The sequence below is a fragment of the Anomaloglossus baeobatrachus genome, chromosome 1 (genome assembly GCF_048569485.1).
Source record: "Anomaloglossus baeobatrachus isolate aAnoBae1 chromosome 1, aAnoBae1.hap1, whole genome shotgun sequence".
Lineage (NCBI taxonomy): Eukaryota > Metazoa > Chordata > Amphibia > Anura > Aromobatidae > Anomaloglossus > Anomaloglossus baeobatrachus.
The window spans coordinates 279,494,810-279,515,214 of NC_134353.1; the positions used below are offsets into that span (position 1 = coordinate 279,494,810).

A 20,405-nucleotide genomic window follows, 5' to 3' on the forward strand; every position below is an offset into this window, starting at 1 on the left:
ATCATTAATTTAGCTCCCGGCTTCGGCCTGCATTCTAGCAACGCCCCCTCCACTGCTTTAGAAGCCGCTCCCTCAAGTGGGCCGTCTCTCCCCTCCATGCTGCCAGAGAACACTGGACGCCATTACATGTGGGGAGCAGACACGTGTGAGATCGCCTCCTTGGCTCTGCGATTCTGCAGCACTATATACCGCTCTGCTCAGTGGTATATCGCTGTCTTTCTAGCGGTGTGTGTCTGCTGGCTGGCGGTGTATATCAGCTTTTAGCAGTATATACTAACTGTGCCTGTAGGTATATACCGACTGTTTGACAGGGTGTGCTACTTTACTCGGTATATACCGGCTCTGCATAGCAGTCATTTATAATACTGCTAGCAGCTCCTCACCCACAGCAGTCCCTTTATAATACTGCTAGAGGCTCACTGTACTTATTGTGGAACTGTTGCTGACCTGCGTAACCGCAAGGCTGATAAAGCTTCCTAGGCGTCTTCTACGGACCTCTACTATTCTTGTACCACCTGTGGACACTCGTTTTCTAATGGCCGAAGCTATCCACTATGCCGGGGCTATGATGCCCCTACTACCGTGTCACAACAGCCTCCGCTGCCGGACCCGGAGGTCGTGCAGTCTGTGGATTTGGCTGCGGCCACTAACCAGGCAGTACCCCAGTCTGATGACATTATTCCTGCCTGGGCTCTTCTAATGTCTAAGAGGTTAATGACCTGGCCGCTCAGATATCCCAGCCTTCCACAGGCTCTCACAGCCTCCCCCCGGCTCAGCTCCCCCAGGGGAGCCCGCCTGCATCTGGTGTCTCGTTCCCAGTACGTAAAAAGGCTGTCTCCAAAAGGCGCCTGTTATGATCCGGAACCATGGAAGACCACCACAAATCATTGGCAAAAGGGGACAAGAGCATTGGCAACTAATCTGGCCGCCATCCCCTTACTAACCATCACAACTAGAAGTAGCCGAGGGGTGAACTAACATCCTGTGCACCGCGAACCCAGCCGGAGAACTAACTATCCTAAAGGTAGGAAAGATGAATAACACTCTGCCTCAGAAAATAGACAAGAATAGCTAGCCCCCCACATTCAAAGACTGCCGTGATATAGGAAAAACACAATACACAGGTAGATGACAGGATTAGCAAAAGGTGAGGCCCCCGCTAACTAAAATAGGAAAGGACAGGAAAGGGACTGATGGTGGCCAGAGAAAAACCCTGCAAAATACCAACTTCCTGATAGTACAAAAAGGCCCTCAGTTCGCACGATCTGAACTCCGTCCTATACCAGGTGCCCTTGTCATACCAATGACCAGAAAACAAGAATCATAACAAAGTCAACAAGCCACAAACACATGGACCCAAAGGAGCTATACTCCACACAGAACTGCAGGGAGTTCCTCAAAAATCCACTGAGGGGGAAAATCCCTGCAAGCAAATAAACTGAAACCAACCACAGCAAATGACAAACCCAGATAAACAAAAGAACCAGACAATAAATAAAGAGCAAGCACTTATCTGGGGAAGATGTGGTGTAGAGCAGGATTAAGCAGGCTGGAGATACAAAGAACAACTGACATCCGGCAACAGCCTGCAATCAGACCAAGATTTAAATAAGCAGAGAGTTAGCAAAGGAAACACCCACTGCACAACACACCTGGTCCAAGTCCAAACCATTCCTGGCCACCAGAGGGAGCCTCCCAGCAGCCAAAACATAACTAACATTCACAACAGGCGCCATTGCGACCGTTACGTCTCGTCCGACTCGGACGATGATCAGTCTGACTCAGGCTCCGTGACCTTTAGTAGTCACGATTCCCAAGACTCTGACTCTGATTCAGATGTCCCTTCTGAGTCTAGACATATGGAAGACACATTAATTTCGGCTGTCAATCACTCTCTGTCGATTTCTGATCAGCCTTCGGACCCGACTTCTCAGTCGGCAATCAAGCGGGCCAAGAAGCCTCCTAAGTCCTTTGCCCAGGATCCGATTTTTCATCAAATCATATCTAAACGGTGGGATCACCCTGATAGGAGGTTTAATAAAAAATCCTTCTCTTCATTCGCTTATCCTTTTCCATCGGAACTGGTTAAGCTCTGGTCAGTACCCCCCGTTGTGGATCCGCCAGTATCCAGGCTGGCTAAACACACGGTTATGTCTGTCTCAGACACCGCGTCTTTCAAGGACTCGTCCGACCGCGCAGTTGATGCTGCGGTCAAATCTATTTTCCAGGCTTCGGGCTCCTCTGCGCCCCCTGTGTGCCTTGACATGGGTGGCGAGAGCAAAGTGTGTGGAGTAGGAACTTGTGCAAGTTGCTTCGCTCTTGCAATATTCCTTCAGAGGCTCTTGAGATCCTTGATTTGTTCTCTCTAGCCTCTAATTATTTTCTTCACGCCTCCCTAGATGCAGCTAGTTTGTCAGCCCTAACGGCAGCCAACGCTGTTTTTGCCCGCAGAGTCCTGTGGCTAAAGATATGGAACGTGGACAGTGCCTCCAAGAAGTCCCTGTCCACACTCCCCTTCCAGGGTCTTCGTCTGTTTGGAGAATCCCTGGACAAGCTTATATCTGAGACGACGGGTAGTAAAAATACCATTCTACCACAAAAGCGGCCTGTATCCAAAAATTTTAAAAAGTCTTCTTGGCGCAGGCAGTCTTTTTGGCCCGCCCCCCAAAAACCATAGCAGGGGTCGTCGCAACGCTCAGATCGGGGATCCGGTCCCTCAAGGGACTCTTCCTGGCGTTCCCACTCCAGGCAATCTAAACCCAAGGGACCTCGCCCCACGAAGGCCCCTTCAGCATGACGCCAGGTACCCCTCAGAGCCGTCTCCTGTTGCAGGGCGGCTTCTGCTTTTTCGGGATATCTGGCTAGACCATACTCACGATGCTTGGGTTCGAGAAACCGTCACCTCAAATTACAAGATCGATTTCCATTCCCTACCGGCCAACAGGTTTCTCCGTTCTCGGCTTCCAAAGTCCACAACGCAAAGCCAGGCCTTATGTCAGGCCATAGCCTCTGTGCAAAAAGCAAACGTTATCATTCCAGTGCCCCTGGAACAGCGCGGCAAAGGTTTCTATTCAAACCTCTTTGTCGTCCCCAAAAAAGATGGCTCTGTCCGTCCTATCCTGAACCTCAAAAGGCTAAACAGGTCCGTACGGATTCGGACCTTCCGAATGGAAGCATTGCGAGCCGTACTGGCTGCTATGGAACCCGGAGAATTCCTAACTTCCATAGACATTCAAGATGCTTATTTCCACATTCCCATATGTGTATCGCATCAACGGTTCCTTCGTTTTGCCGTAGGACACCATCATTTCCAATTCAGGGCCCTTCCCTTTGGACTGGCTACTGCGCCTCGGGTCTTCACAAAGGTCATGGCAGCCGTCATGTCCATTTTACAGAGGCGTCCTGGTCGTTTCCTATTTGAACGACCTACTTATCAAAGGGAGCTCTCTTCAAGTTTGCTCAGAAAGCGTGCAAATTTGCCCAGACACGCTCTCAAGGCCAGGGTGACTTCTCAACTTCAACAAGTCATCCCTCATTCCTCATCAGCGCATCACCTTTTTAGGTATGCTGATAGACACGGTTCAGGCCCGGGGTTTTTCTTCCAGAAGACAAGAGGTCTTCCCTGATCCGTGCCGCCCAATCCCTCCGCTCCCGCCGTTACACATCCCTCCGGAGTGGGATGAGAGTGTTAGGCAAGATGGTAGCAGTCATGGAAACCGTGTTGTTTGCCCAATTCCATTTGCGCCCTCTGCAATTGAATCTTCTGTCCTCTTGGGACAAAAATCCAGCCTCTCTAGACCTGTCAGTCCGCTTATCTCGGACTGCCCTCAGCTCCCTCGGCTTGTGGACTCAGGTCTCATCCCTATCTTAGGGGAAGTCCTTCCGCCCTGTCCACTGGCACGTAGTCACGACAGAGGCCAGCCTGTTTGGCTGAGGGGCGGTGTTTCTCCACCACACTGCTCACGGACGCTGGTCTCACCCCGAGCGATCCCTTCATATCAACGTTCTGGAGATCAGGGCCATATGTCTGGCCCTTCAGACCTTTCAACCCTTGCTTCTGGGCCTCCTGGTTCGGATCCAGTCAGACAATGCCACGGCTGTGGCTTACGTCAACCGTCAGGGAGGCAAATTGCAGCAGGGCAGCGATGAAAGAAGTCTCCAGGATTCTTCTTTGGGCAGAGATGCACATTCCCATTATTTCAGCTGTCTATATTCCGGGGATAGACCACTGGGCCGCAGACTTTCTCAGCAGGCAAGGTCTAGCGGCAGGGGAATGGTCCCTCCATGACTAGGTGTTCCATCAGATCACTCTTCGTTGGGGGCTCCCAGATGTGGACCTCATGGCATCTCGGCTAAGCGCCAAAGTACATCCCTTCGTATCCCGGTCGAGAGACCCGCTAGCGCTCTGCTCTGACGCTCTAGTCCTCCCGTGGTCGCAGTTTCGCCTGCCATACGTTTTCCTTCCGTTCCCTCTCATTCCGAGAGTGATCAAGAAAATCAAAGCGAAGGGAATCCCGGTGATCCTCGTGGCCCCGGACTGTCCCAGAAGAGCCTGGTTTTCAGAGCTCCTCCACCTTCTCAGCGACACTCCCTGGCGTCTTCCCGACCGCCCGGATCTTCTGTCGCAAGGTCCAATATTCCACCAGAATACAGCACAGCTGCATTTGACGGCGTGGCGCTTGAATCCTTGATTCTAGCCAAGTCACGTCTTTTTCTTCCAGGGTAGTTCATACCATGCTTAATGCTCGCAAGCCTTCCTCCGCCAGCATTTATCACAGAAAATGCCATCAATGTATAAGGGAACTCTGGTACTGCATTACTGCTATATGAAAAAATGAGATTTTTAGTTTATGAATTGGCCAATGCATGTAAGCCCGGAAACCAAACGGCAAGGTAAATCTCAATATTCCGGGTCCCTAACTAAAATGCCACTATCTAGGTTAAAAACATCCTTGTCTGGGCAGCTAGACTAAAAATCTAACTTGAAATGCCACTATCTCGACTAACCTCCATGTCTGGGCAGCTAGGACTCCTGGTATAAGGATTGTGAACACAGCCTGGTTTATAGGGCGGAGTGCTCAGTCAGAAAAAAACTCACTGCAAATATTTCAAATGACTGACCTGCACATCTTACAAGTGTGTATAGGTGCCAGCTGAAATGTATTTGCTAGGTTTTTTCAGCTGGCACTATACACACTTGTAAGATGTGCAGGTCAGTCTTTTGAAATATTAGCATTTATCACAGGACCTGGAAGACCTATCTGTCCTGGTGTGACCGTCATAATCGGTCGCCCCTTACCTTTTCAATCCCTAATGTTCTTGCCTTTTTGCAAGACGGTATGGACTCGGGTCTTGCTCTCAATACCCTTAAAGGACAAGTTTCTGCCTTGTCAATTTTTTTCCAGAAGCAGCTGGCTTCTCGCCCTCAAGTCCGTACCTTTCTTCAAGGGGTGGCGCATTTGGTCCCCCCTTATCGTCACCCCTTAGATCCCTGGGATCTGAATTTGGTTCTCGGAGCTCTTCAGCTTCCTCCTTTCGAAAACTTGAGAGAAATCTCTCTTCAACGGCTGTCTTGGAAAGTTGCCTTTTTAGTCGCTATTACCTCTATCAGGCGAGTGTCCGAACTGGCAGCTCTGTCCTGTCGCTCGCCTTACCTGATATTCCATCATGATAAGGTGGTCCTTCGGCCTTCCCCCGCCTTCCTTCCGAAGGTCGTATCCTCTTTCCACCTGAACGAGGACATTGTGTTGCCGTCATTCTGCCCGGCCCCGGTCCACTCCTTTGAGAAAGCCCTTCACACTCTCGATCTTGTCAGGGCTCTGCGGATCTACATCTCCAGAACAGCGCTGTTGCGCAAGTCCGATGCCCTTTTCGTCCTCTCAGAAGGACACAAAAAAGGCGACCGGGCTTCCAAATCCACGATTTCTCGGTGGATCAGGACTGCCATCTGTGAAACTTACAAAGCACGAGGTGTCGTTCCCCCTCAATTTGTGCAGGCCCACTCTACACGAGCAGTGGGTGCCTCCTGGGCTATCCGCCATCAGGCTTCGGCGGCCCACCTTTGCAATGCCGCTACCTGGTCTAGTGTGCACACGTTTACAAAATTCTACAGAGTGCATACGCATGCCTCCGCGGATGCTGCTCTTGGAAAACAAGTCCTTCAGGCGGCAGTGGCCCATTTATAAGTGGCCACTGCTCGGTTTTTTTACAGTGTTTGTTATGTGTTCCCTGCAGTTACAGTTGTTAGTCAGCTCTTAGGCTGATGTTCTACACTAATAGTTCAGTTCCCACCCAGGTACTGCTTTGGGATGTCCCAATGTCTGTGTCCCCCAATGAAAAGGCGAGAAAGGAAAGGACATTTTTGTGTACTCACCGTAAAATGTCTTTCTTGGAGCCTTTCATTGGGGGACACAGCTCCTGCCCTTGTGGTTTTGGTTCTCCTACTGCTTTTACAACAAACTGAGCTAGTTCCCGCCTAGCTGGGGTTATATGCTGTGGGAGGAGGAGCTAACACTTTTTTCAAACCTAGTGTCACGCCTCCCCTGGAGACACCATATAACCCAATGTCTGTGTCCCCCAATGAAAGGCTCCAAGAAATACATTTTACGGTGAGTACACAAAAATGTCCTTTTTTTGTTCTTTTCTATTTAATCGGTGTAAATGCTGTGTTCTGAATCTGGTGGTCTGTTTTTGTTCTTGCGCCTTTCCACTTCTGAAATATGGCCGCCCTTCCCAGCATGGAAATCCAGTTTTATTTTGTTTTTTATTTAAGAGTTATCCTCAGGGAAACGCCCAATGACATTTGAGGATTACACCATCGTTTTTAACAAGACTAGATTTACATACAAGGAAGAGAAACAAGACTTGAATTACGTACAAGGAAGAGGGGACAAATCTCAGCAATAAAAAAAAGCTAAATTGAGGAAACCGATATTTAGATCTGGTACAAATTACATTGAGAGGGTATTGGTAACAGCCTGTGATACTCCTTCTTGCTTTCTGGTCCCCTACACTGATACAGAACAAGAGAGTAAGGCCCTGTGCGCACTAGCTGGATTTTCCTGCGGATTTGCTGCATATTTCGCTGCAGAAAATGTTCTTAACCTTTCTGCAGTGATTCACCAGCAAATCCAATGGGGAAAAAAAAACTGCTGCACGCACTAGGCTGATTTAGACAGCTGCATGTTTTGCTGCGGGATTCCCGCAGCAAAAAAAATTGCATGTCACTTCTTTTCCACAGGTAGCTGCAGGATTTCACTCCATTGACTGTAATGTAATCGTGAAATCCCGCAGGGAATAACGCAGGCAGCAAATTCTGTGCGTTTCATTGCGTTTTCCTGCGTTAATTCGTTATATATCCCTGTGGGATTTCGCGTTTTTCGGGACATAATGTTCATCACTGCCTGCGTTTTGCAGGGAAGTGATGTCATTATGACAGGAAGAGGAAACTGAGCAGAGAGTAAACACACACAGATCACACTCACACACAGACATATAGAATACACATAGAAATCAAAAGTACATATTAAAAATAAAAAAAAAAACACGTGGGCTCCGCCGTATTTTTACTGTCCAGCCAAGGTAAACACACACCGGTGGCCTGGTATTGTCATGCTGGTGAGGGCGAGGGCCAGGGTTAGTGCCCCCCCCTCGCAGCCGAGAATATCAGCTCGCAGCTGCCCCGGGACTGTCGCATCCATTATGCGACAGTCCCGGAGTGTCCCCGCCTCTTCCAGATTGCTGTGATGCAGTGGCAATCAGGGTAATAACCAGGGCTGTGGAGTCGGAGTCGTGGAGTCGGAGTCGGAGCTCTTTTTGGTGGAGTCGGTATAAAATGCACTGACTCCGACTCCTAAAATATATAATAAATTGGGGACAGTAGTGCAATGCAGAATGTGCTGAATATTTTACTAAATAATATTTAGTATAATGCTTATATTTAAATGAAAAATTTATTGTAGTACAATGTGAACATCAGACATTTAATTACTTTTATGATACAATAATCAAGATATTTGGATAGAACATAAAATATATTTATTGGAATACAACTTTAGAACACAAAAAACTAATAAATTGTAAATATGTAATACAATATGTAATATATATATATATATATATATATATATATATATATATACACACATATATATATACACACACACACACACACACACACACACACACACTAGATATATATATGTAATCTACTGTATATTACATACTGTATTACATATTTACAATTTATTACTTTTTTGTGTTCTAAAGTTGTATGCCAATAAATATATTTTATGTTCTATCCAAATATCTTGATTATTGTATCATAAAAATTATTAAATGTCTGATGTTCACATACACATGTTCATGTACTACAATAAAGTTTTCACCTAACTATAAGCAATATATTTAGGAACCGGAGTCGGAGCCGGAGTCAGAGTTGGTGCAAGAGAAATTGAGGATAGTCGGAGTTGAAGGTTTGGCTTACCGACTCCACAGCCCTGGTAATAACGAGTTAATGGCAGCGCATCGCTGCCATTAAGTCCAGGCTTAATCATGGCAGCGTCTATGAGACAGCTTCCATGATTAACCCGTAAGTAACGTAAATAAACACACACCACGAAAAATCCTTTATTTTAAATAAAACAAAAAAGCCCCCTTGTTCACTTTATTACCCCCCCAACACACAACTCCGGTGTAATCAACGCAGGTCCCACAACGCTTGCATCCAGCCGCGACTAACAGATACTCAATGCAGCCTCATAACGAGACTGCAGAGGTAATTACAGGTAATTTCTCACGGTCTGTAATGTGAACACATTACCGCTCGCGAGAACTGCAGTGCGTCCTCACAGGGACTCTATCTATTGATAGATTGATCTGTCCTCTATCTATTGATTATCTATCTATCCATCTTTCTATCTATCTATCTATCTATCCATTATCTATCTATTTATTTATCTATCTGTCTATCTATCTATTGATTATCTATCTATCCATCTTTCTATCTATCCATTATCTATTTATTGATCTATCTATCCCTCTATCTATCCCTCTATCTGTCTATCCATTTATCTATCTATCCATCTATCCCTCTATCTATCCATTATCTATCTATTTATTTATCGATCTATCTATCTATCTATCATCTATCTATCATCTATCTATCCATTATCTATCTATTTATCTATCCATTATCTTTCTATCTATCTATCTCTCTATCTATATCAATAGGAAATGACTTTTTTTTTTATTTTTCAATGTGCTTTATTGCATTAAATGCATTAAAACACATGTACATGCGCTATTTTTCCGCGAGTGCGGAAATCTTTCAGTGTCTGTGGAATTTTCTTAAAAAAATTCCATTTTCTAGTGCGCCAAGACCTAAAAGTTTTCACACCGCTCTCTGCATGCATGAGTGCTGTTGTCCAAACAAACAAAAAAATCTCACTCTTTTATTTTAGACTCTGAGGTCAAATAAAACCTTGATATAGATAGTATATCCTTGTCAGGTTCTGATGTTCAGTAATTGTAAAGTCTGTCCTGTAGTACACATACATACACTAACTTGGGTGTGTCATGTATTTTTATATTGTAGTAAATATGAAAGATCATGAGAACGTCAAGAATACTGAGGAACACCTTTTCCTGGATATCGACCTTAACCATGAGGACACAGTGCTACCTCTTCATACATCCATTATACTATTTTTGATATCTTATTGTGATTGCAATTCATTGAAAGTTTTTCTAGTAGTACCGGAAGGCAATCCCAGGATTTTCAAAGACGGTTTGTTGCCAAGTAACCTGAACGTCTCAGTCCTCTCCAGAAAAGACCTTCCAGTAATTGTCCAGAGCTGTCGTCTGCCTGCTGTTCTTGAGGCCTCTGGTGCGTTCTGCAGAGCCGGTCTGGCTGTGGTACTAAGACACATTATACAGAGAACGTACCTTACCGATCCCTCCAGGAAAGATGTCATCCAACTATTAGGGTTTAAAAAGACCTGCTTAAAAGCTTGTGCCGAAGTAAGTTCTACATGTTTAATCTTAATTTGGGGATCTAAATAAATGTACAACTATTCCATTGAATGTGAGTCCATATTATTGTGGGGGTGAAATAAGTATCAATTACGTCATGAGTTTTGTAAGTAAATATATTTCTTAAGGTGCTATTGACATTAACTTCTCACCAGATGTCTCTTACAACACATCCAATCCACATAGGCAAAGAAATCAAATCATAGATTTAGTGATGTGTAATAATGAAAAATGACACAGGAAAAAAGTATTGAACAAGCTGACTTACATTTAATACTTCTTCATACAAATGCCTTTGTTAATGGTGACAGCTTTAAGATGCTTCCTGACTGGAAAAACCAGGTGCATGCATTTCTCAGATGTGATTTTGGCCCATTCTTCCACACACTTCAAATCCTGAAGGTTCCATGAGTTCCTTCTCTGAGCTTTAGTAATACTTTTTCTATTAGATTCAAGTCAGGGGATTGGCTGTTCCATTTTAGCAGCTTTATTTTTTTTCCTCTGAAAACAATTGAGTTTCCTTGGTTGTTTGGAACCATTGTCTTGCGGAACTGTCTACCTCGATTTCATCTTCCTCATCCTGGTAGAAGGCAGCAGATTTTTATCTAGAATGTCTCAGTACATTTGTGCATTCATCCTTCCATCAATAACATGAATTTTGCCAGTGCTGTATGCTGAAAAACAGCCCTACACCATTTTGTAATTTCTCCAACAATACTTACGCAGCCTTATATTTCCTGTGAAATTTGTACCTGATTGGATATTTGTTACAGTCATAAGATAAGTCCTGTATATTTGGTCATCCTGTCTGTTTATTAGGTCGTCTTGTCCGTATCTGTGTTACAGTTTTCTATCTAAATTATATCAATTTGTTTATATTGTACTTAGTCCTACCTTGTCCCTGGTATCCAGGGCCAAGGAGTATAGGATGTATAATATGCTATACTAATATCTTGGGACAAATTGGTACTTATACTATTTACAATGTCTATCTTTTAGTGTGACAACCACTTGTTTGTGTCTTTTTACTACTGTATGAATATAGAACAATTCCCTAGACCTCGAGTCATATATGATTAGCTTCCTTTAGCGTTTAGTGGGGTTGACGAAGAGCTCATCCCACCCATTACCTATTTAGGCCCCAGCACTTGGGATACCTAGGGTCAGGTATTCGGCTCAGCGCATAGGCGAGGAACCTATCTAGGGTGGTCAGGGACCAGCTGTAGGTTGTTGTCAGAGGTCGTCACTTCCTCTCTTCCCTACCTATAAGGCATTCCTTCCCCCTTTCTGTGTTTTTTCCTATCCTGGTGGTATAGCCTCTCTCCCCTGCTGTGACAGTGGCTTTTTACACCTCTCTTTCTTCATGTGTTCAATACTTTCTCCCTGTGTCATTTCTCTTTACTGCGCATCACTAAATTTATGGACATCTGTGGTGTGATTTTTTTTTTTTTGCCTGTGTGAATTGGATGGGTTGTTCCCGACATCTAGTGAGAAAATCATGTCAATAATACAGTTGAGCAAGTATCGAAATATTCGTGTTCGCGATACTCGTAACGAGGAATGTGTAATACTCGCATATTGTTTCGAATAGCGAGTACAATGCGAGTCAATGGGATATGCAGTAATATTCCGCTGACTGGGAAATGCAAGTAATTTTCTGCTGGATTCCAGGAGAAAATTAATCGCATATCCCATTGACTTGCGTTGTACTCGCTATTTGGAATGAATACGTGAATATTACACAGTACTCGATACCAGTATCGCTAACACGAATATTTCGATACTCACTCAACTCTAGTCAATAGTATTTTTAGATAAATATATATATATTTACTGGTGACGTGTTCAATACTTATTTCACCTGCTGTATATGATTGTTCTATGCCTGATATTATACCACGAGCAGTTCTGGGTGAATATTGCTAATCCCTGCCTAACCGCCCCTGTATACACTAGCATAGATAAAGAGATCTTTAGAAAAATTATTTCTAAAGATCTTTTACCGTATGCTAATGAGCGAGGGCACTAGTCCCCTGGGCGTTAGTTCCCTGGCCAGTCACCCCTCATTAGCATGTTAGTACATCCCCTGTGGGCGTGCTATCATGCTAGAATACGCAGCATCACAGGATGATCTCACTCACCTCTCCACCACCATAGTGTCCGATGAGGGATTTTGGCTCAGTGCGCAGGACCCCGTAGTTTGGGTCATGTGCACTACGAAGTTTGGTGTACGTATCCTGGCTTCAAACTGAAGTAGTGCACATGACCCAAACTCCGGGGTCATGTGCACTCAGACGAAATCCACTGTCGGACGTGATGGTAGCGGAGTGGTGAGTGAGATCATCCTCTGACGCTGCACATTCATTAGCATGATAGCACATCCACAGGGACGTACTAACATGCTAATGAGGGGCAACTGGTCATGGAACGAACGCCCAAGGGACTAGTCATTTCGCTCATTAGCACTCGGTAAAAGATCTTTAGAAATACTTTTTCTAAAGATCTCTTTATCTATGCTAGTGTATACAAGGGCGGTTAGGCAGGGATTAACAATATTAACCCAGAATTGCTCGTGATTCTGGGTGCATATTGCACCTGACAGGTTCCCTTTAAAAGTCAAACGCCACTTAGTGAATTTGGCGTATCTTCTCAGTGGCGTGCCCATCTGTGCGCCTCGCCAGAAATGCTACTCCAGTTAAGGACTGGAGTAGCATTTCACATGTAAGAAATGCTAGTGCTTTTTGTAAATTTGGCTGGCTGCCGTAACCATACTCCACCCCGGCTCCTTCCCAGCTTCACCTATTGTGGCAGAGCTGCTTCAAACTGGTGTGAAAGTGCCATAAAATGGTGCAACTTGTCAAAGCGTTTTCTACTTGTTCTACTGTAAAAGCCTTAATAAATTGGCCCTTGTTGTTTTGTCACATTTTTGTGAAGCCGAAAACTGATGTTGCATGAATGTTAATGTGCAACAACATCATATTTTTGGAAACCAATTAATATAATTATTCAGTAAATTCCCTTTAATAACAATTTGATTGTTGAGTTGGCAACATTCACTTCTGTACGTGGTGTTGAAATGCCATGTCCATGCTATGTATTCACATGCATTGTGGCTTAGTATGTGTTTATATATTTTATGCCAGCAAGTTTTGCAACGTGCGTGTACACGATTAAAAATATAGGCAGACATGTTGGAACAGACAAGGCCTGCGCTGTGGAAACTCTACCTTAATTAACCTTTAATTATGTCTAGCGTGCTGCACTTGCATCTGTCTGCCATGGCAGGTACTAATCTCTTCACAATGTACAAGAAATGTTATGTCTCACATCCCAGCATTGGATTTCCAAAAATGTATCCTTTTCCATTGAGATGAACTTGTCAGATGTTTGTTATTGTAACATGTCAGGTGCCAACGTCACTTAACAATTTCATGCCAATTTTTTTCTGTCTGACTGGATGACGTATTGGTTTCATCACCACTGTACTCGGGTAATGTGATACTACTTTTGTGAGAAAAGCCTGGTTTCATCAATAGTGCTATAAACCGGCTACACAAGGATATATACATTGAGTATCGTAGACAAAAAAAGTTCCCTTTGGTCAGAATTTCCAAATTCTTTTTTTTAACTAAACCTAAGAGCTATTTGTCCTTGCACATATATTTCATATGATCTTAATAAAATGATGAATATAACAGGTACACCAACAGAGAAAGGTGATCATTAGTGATGGGCGTGCACTACCATGTTTGGGTGCTCGGTATTCGTAACGATCAAGTCAGACGCTCGGATGAGCTTGACTCGTGTACCGAGTATAATGGAAGTCAATGAGGAACTCTAGCATTTTTCCCGAAGATCTTCCAAAAAAACCCACTCTGGTTCCCCTTTATTATTATTATTATTATTATTATTATTATTATTTATTTATAGAGCACCATTGATTCCATGGTGCTGTACATGAGAAGGGGGTTACATACAGAACACATATACAAGTTACAACAGACAGACTAGTACAGAGGGAAGAGGGCTCTGCCCTTGCAGGCTTACATTCTAAAGGATTTTGGGGAGGAGACAGTAGGTGAGGTGGGGGTCGGGCGGCAGCTCCGCACGGTGGTCGGGCGGCAGCTCCGTACGGTGGTCGGGCACTGGGGTCATTGAAGGTTATAGGCATTTCTGAACAGGTGAGTTTCCAGGTTCCGTTTGAAGTTTGCAAGTGTAGTAGATAGTCTGACGTGTTGAGGCAGCGAGTTCCAGGAGACTGGGGATGCTCGGGAGACGTCTTGGAGGCAGTTGCATGAGGAGAGAATGAGAGTGGAGGAGAAAAGGAGATCTTGGGAGGACCGGAGATTACGTTTTGGAGTGTAGCGAGTGATTAGTTCAGAGATATACGGAGGAGACAGATTATTGATGGCTTTGTAAGTCAGTGTCAGTTTGAATTGGATACGATGGAAGATTGGGAGCCAGTGAAGGGACTTGCAGAGAGGAGAAGCAGGGTGGTATTGAGGCGAGAGGTGGATCAGTCGGGCAGCAGAATTAATGATGGACTGGAGGGGGCAGGCGTGTTAGCAGGGAGACCACAGAGGAGGATGTTGCAGTAGTCGAGGCGGGAGATTATGAGGGCATGCACTAGCATTTTTGTAGATTGAGAATTGAGGAAGGGACGGATTCTGGAAATATTTTTGAGTTGAAGACGGCAGGAGGTGGTGAGGGATTGAATGTGTGGCTTTGACTTCCATTATACTTACCATACGAGTCTCACCCATCTTAGTGCCCAATTGCTCGTTGCGAGTACAGAGCACTCAAACATGGTAGTGATCACTTATCTTTAATCGTCACTCATTTACTGGCTTGTGGCGTACAATGAGGCTGTCAATAAAGGGTTGTGACTGATGCTATGGGGGCACTGTAGATCAAGGGGGATTGATGTCTGGCCGGCATTTCTAGGGACATTCATACAAGCAGGCAGAGGGCTTAGGGTGGCATATAGTGTTGTGGCTGACACTAGAACTATTCTAAATGACAATGAGGATGACTATAGCTAATGCTTGGGAGCATTCACACTAGCATTAGATGGTGCTGTAGCTAACTAGAACTGGAGTAACCATTGTGGTGAACAGTATTCTTGCTGTCAATCAGGAACAGGGCGGAAATTGTCAATTTGAAAGTATTACAGCTAACAAAAGAGGGGGTAGTGGATGACACTATGATTGACACTGTAAGGCCATGTTCACATGAGTGTATTTCATTGTTTGTATACGGACCAAAATGCCCAGTTTTGGTGGCAGCTGAACTTATATATGTCTATGAGGCTGTAAGTTTGGGTCAGGAGACCCGCGGTCAGTCTGGGCATTGCGTTCGTATATAGACTGTGAAATATGCTCCCATGAGCCGAGCCTAACACACAGCTGTACTACATACTCTTATTTTTTTTGTAAAGCCACTTAAAGTTCCCACCCCCAGGCCAGTAGATAATTTGTGTAACTAGAGTATATTGCTTTCTTTTTTTTTCTGCCATTTTCTTTATTTTATGGAAATAGCAAAAGTTCAATGGGTTGTCCACACTAGTTTTCCTTCTAAAACAGTGCAGATTAGAATAAAAATAAAAAGTATTGCTACCCCCCTTTTCCAGTTTGCTTGATTCGTCTTGTAGCGTTGATGGGCATGTGAACAATATATCGCTACTGCAGCCAAAGAGGAAGCAAGGAGACCTATAGGTACCATCCAGGGGACCAGTGTGGTTAATGATAGCCATACCTTTTTTTTACACTTTTTTTTAATAAATCATGTTATTCACTGTTTTAGAAGATAATAAAAGGTGGTCGAGAAACCTCCTTAAGGCAGACTGAGCAGATAGCAGCATAGTTATTGGTGCTACCTAATAGATTATTTTCTGTCACTTGACGTTTCTGAAATGATGCAGCACTTCTATATCTGATTTTAGCATTTGAGTCACAAACATATACAGTATGTTTCTAATTTTTGTAATATAGAAGTTTTTGTTTTATGCGGCGGTTTAGGTTAGCCAGTGGACCAGGCTCTGTGAGATCAGTATCCCGTTGGCTGTGGAAACCTTTCTAAAAGACCCATCTGCCACCATTCCTCCAGAAATTCTTCAGCTTGAAAGAAAGCTTGGAGAGCCGGTAAGAGTCCACAATGATGATAAAATACGTCGACAGAAGATGCTGCAGCAAATGAAATCCAATGATGCTGATGAAAGGAAGGAAGTACAGGAAGAATCCTCTCCGAGCAGCCTTCAGAAACCTCTAAGTTTGGAACTGACAACAGCTTTGTCCAAACTAAGTGTTCAAGGTGTCCCATCAAAAACTACAAGAGAACCTGCACACATCAGGAAAGCAAGGACCTCAGACCTCCCATCTCTTGAGCATGTCTTTGCTGAGGGTCTATATTTCACTCTGACTGATGTTGTTCTTCTGCCATGCATCCACCATTTTCTGGTAAGAATTTAATTCATTTTTCTCCTTATGGTGCTTTGACATATTGGACTTGGAGATGTTACAGGTCTTAGATGTTGATGACCTATTCTTAGAATAGGTCAATAGTCAAATTGGTGGGGTCCCAACCCGGTACTCCCACGATCAGCTGATTGCAGATCACATAGCCAAGATGTAAATTGTGTAGGAAGCAGGCACAGCACAAGTCCATGCAATGTATGGTGGTCCTTGTTGGGTACTGCAGATTAGCTCCCATTCAATTCAATTTCCTGTACTGTGACGTTGGAGCTTCTTCCAGCATACATAAAGCTATGAGCTCCTCCTGCCTTGGTTCACCCCATTCTTCTACATATAGGGTGTCTTTACACCCCATGTAGTGAAAGATGCAACTGCAATATAAATATAAGTATCCTTAGGTGTATAATATTCCTCGCTAAAGATTACAAATTTGTCTTTATATGTGAAATAATTACACTAAAATGGGTTGTCCACGTAAAAAAATAAGAGTGGATAGTCACCGATTTACCATGGCTCCAATTCTGATGCTCCCCTGTATCCACCAAACCAGTAAGTAGAGACCAGTGAGGGGCCCAGAAGAAGTCAGGATGGCGTTGCCTGGGATCACGGAAGTGAGTATTGCTTTAGGGATTTTTTTTTGTGCTTTTATAGTGATTTTTAAAACTTTCTCAACCCCTTCCTACACTTGCTCACATTTACGCAAATACAGTTATGGAGACAATGTGGTAATTGTTTGCCATTTTTTGTAAGTAATTGCTAGTGCGTTGCAGGCATGATCTTTGTTCGCAGGTGATGACTTCATACCGAGACCTACAGAATATCACCTTACAGGGAGATCTGACAAATCCGCACTCCGTTAGCTATCTCACAGGAGATGGGTAGACACGTCTTATGTGACAACAAAGCTGTGCAGACACAGAGGCTCCATAATAACTACTGATACCGCCGTGGTTTCTGATATCACTCGTTCAGACTACAGTCACGACCATCATATATATTCCCTCTAGCATGTCAAATACGCTGTCTGCATCAAGAATGTAAGAAAAGAGAAGACGCGGTCTAATTGTGTAGCATTGCCTGTCTTTACTGATTTGTTATTTTATATTTATTTACTGCAGATACCACTGAAATGTCAAACCATGAAACCTAACTTTATATAGTTAGAAAACTCCGATAATCTGATCTGTCTGGAAATACATACAGTACACATAGCAAGAACTGCTGCCATTACTGGCAAGATGTAAAGGGATGGGAGTCATAAAATGGTGCAAAAAAGGGAGAAATAAACAAGAAAGACGACTAGTAGGTGTGCAGGAAGGTAGTAAGGGGGATGAGATTAGTATCAAGATAATATCAGTCATTATGGGGCGTTCATATGTAACGAGGAGACCTTTATAGGCATGCTCTGTGATCTGTGTAGAGGCCAGTGCAGGGAGGGAGAGGAGGTGAGATGTGACCACCATCTATTGTGAATTCTGTAATCCTATGTTGTCAATATACAAGTGTTACCTTTCATTGTGATCCTGCCTGTGATAGTAATGAGATTACTAATGAAACGTGATATACCGTATACAGTACAAAAAGAATTATGAGGCTTAGTGGTCAAAGTGAAAATTGGAAGATATCAGGATATAATCTAGAATAAAGGCAGAAATAGTGTCTTATGCCGGTGGTACCAGAATAAATAACAGGGAAACACACACCTGGGGTATTTGTGAGGGTCATAACTACCATATAAGCAGAAAAGGTTACCACGATGGCTGCTGCAGACCCTGAGGATGAATCTGTATACGTGGAGTAGAAGGAAAGGGTTACCCGCCACTGCCGTGTGGAATGAGGAGATCATTTGGGAGAATATCTTTGTGATTTGATTAATCAACGCGTTTCAGAGTCAATATAACTCCTTCTTCAGGAGTCACAATTACTAACGTACATCAGTGATTTTGATTCCTGAAGGAGTTATAGTGACTCTGAAATGCGTTGAATATTAAAATCACGAAGATATTCTCCCGAGTGATCTCCTCATTCCACATGGTTGCACCGGTTAACCCTTTTCTTCTACTCTACGTAGACCGATGACATATTCTAACATAGATAATGACATGACCAAAAACCCCACCGATACCTGTAAATATTTCCTTATGAAAGAAAAGAAGTAGTTTTGAATAATCGGTTGCGTGCAGTGAGAATATGTATAGCTGTGTAGTTTGTGTTTTGTAGTGCTCAGAATCAACTGTGAATTAGACAGGCCTCTGAGGAAATCCTCCTCCATTGTGCTCTTGGTTTATCACCTGCTTCAGCTCCTGACGGGTATTTACGACATGTTTAGAACATGTGAAAAATTCATTGCTTACTCCATCCATACACAGGAGTTAATAGACTGTGAACCCCAATTAGAAAGTTCCTCTGTAATATAGTAGCAGATTTTAGGTGTATTTACCAGGAGCACGAGATCACAGTAACTTTGGTGACTTTTTATATTATTCTTATGTAGATGTTACTTTGTTAAAAGAACATATCAAGCAAATTTTATTGATCTAGTTACTTTTGTTATGATCACGTTATACATGTTACATGGCCTCCCTTATACACTTCATGTTTTCATTTCTGCTGTTAAAGGGGTGGTCCAACATCTAAAATGTATTTTCTACCTATATATATATATTTACCCCCTAACCGCTTTTGTAATTATCTTTAATATATATAATAGTACCAATTGCACTGGACAAATGTTAGCGCTTAACCACAAAACCAGGAGATCTGCAGCTAGGTTTATAGGCAAAAAAACCCTTAATTTGCCTGAAATCAGAAAAAAAAATTTTTATGAGAGTTTTTTTCTAAGGTAAAAAAAACCCAATTAAACCAGCGCTGATAAAGGTTTTTAATTGATGTTTTATTAAAATACTATCCTTGTTTTAGACACAAAATTAGTTCAGCACAATACACACAAAACATACAACACATAAAAAATGACTAATAAACAGATAATTATCAGAGGCTGGTTGAAATGCCCCGGCCGGTGGCAATATCAACTACTAATAAAACACTAAAAAACGTTTCAAAGTATAGAACTTGCAATACTAGTATGATTAGCGCTGCAACACACTTTTTTAGAGGCTCAAAACGGTTATTAATTGCCATAGGAAAATAATGGCTTTAAATTAATTTCAACAGTCCAAATACCATTATTATAAAGATACTGCGCTCCAGAATTATAGTGGTAATAGGATGGAGCCACGTGTTCAACAAGGTATGTCCCAATAGGAGTTTACCTGCAGTCAGGCTCAAGAGTCAAGTTTCCGTAGCTTGGATACTGCACGATACTTTCTCCTTGGGTAATTATCAGAACATTCCCATGCAGGGGTCTTTAGTTGACACTCCTAGACCAACCGGAGTAGGGCCAACAGAGCACTAGCCTGTGTTGGATCCCAAGATGATGGTATAGCAAATATACCGCTTTTCCTGCTCTGCAGGGGTCCTTAATTTGCGCTCCTAACACCCGGAGCAGAGCCGACAAAGCACTGCCTGTGCTGGCTCCAAGGACGGTAGCACAATGAGCATGTAGCTTCTCCTAATCCTTCTGTGGCAGCCCGGGCGTTTACCGCATACAGACTGATGAGCTCCACAGGGGGGAGAGAGGCTACCAGGTTGCAATATACCGGACAGATGAGCTGAGCGAGAATCCAAATCCGACGCGCGTTTCGGGGGCGTTACCGGTCCCCTTCCTCAAGGAACCTTGGTAGCCTCTCTCCCCCCTGTGGAGCTCATCAGTCTGTATGCGGTAAACGCCCGGGCTGCCACAGAAGGATTAGGAGAAGCTACATGCTCATTGTGCTACCGTCCTTGGAGCCAGCACAGGCAGTGCTTTGTCGGCTCTGCTCCGGGTGTTAGGAGCACAAATTA

At 43.7% G+C, this 20,405-nt stretch overlaps 1 protein-coding gene across 2 annotated transcripts in view; it reads left to right on the forward strand.

Moving 5' to 3' along the window:
* Positions 1-20,405, forward strand: part of GSTCD (glutathione S-transferase C-terminal domain containing) — a 269,020-nt gene that overhangs the window by 74,589 nt on the left and 174,026 nt on the right. For both annotated transcript variants that reach the window (XM_075350368.1, XM_075350376.1), the window contains exons 2-3: positions 9,596-10,020; positions 16,050-16,487. In XM_075350368.1, the coding sequence (XP_075206483.1) occupies positions 9,596-10,020; positions 16,050-16,487 (863 nt within the window). The remainder of the gene's footprint in view (positions 1-9,595; positions 10,021-16,049; positions 16,488-20,405) is intronic.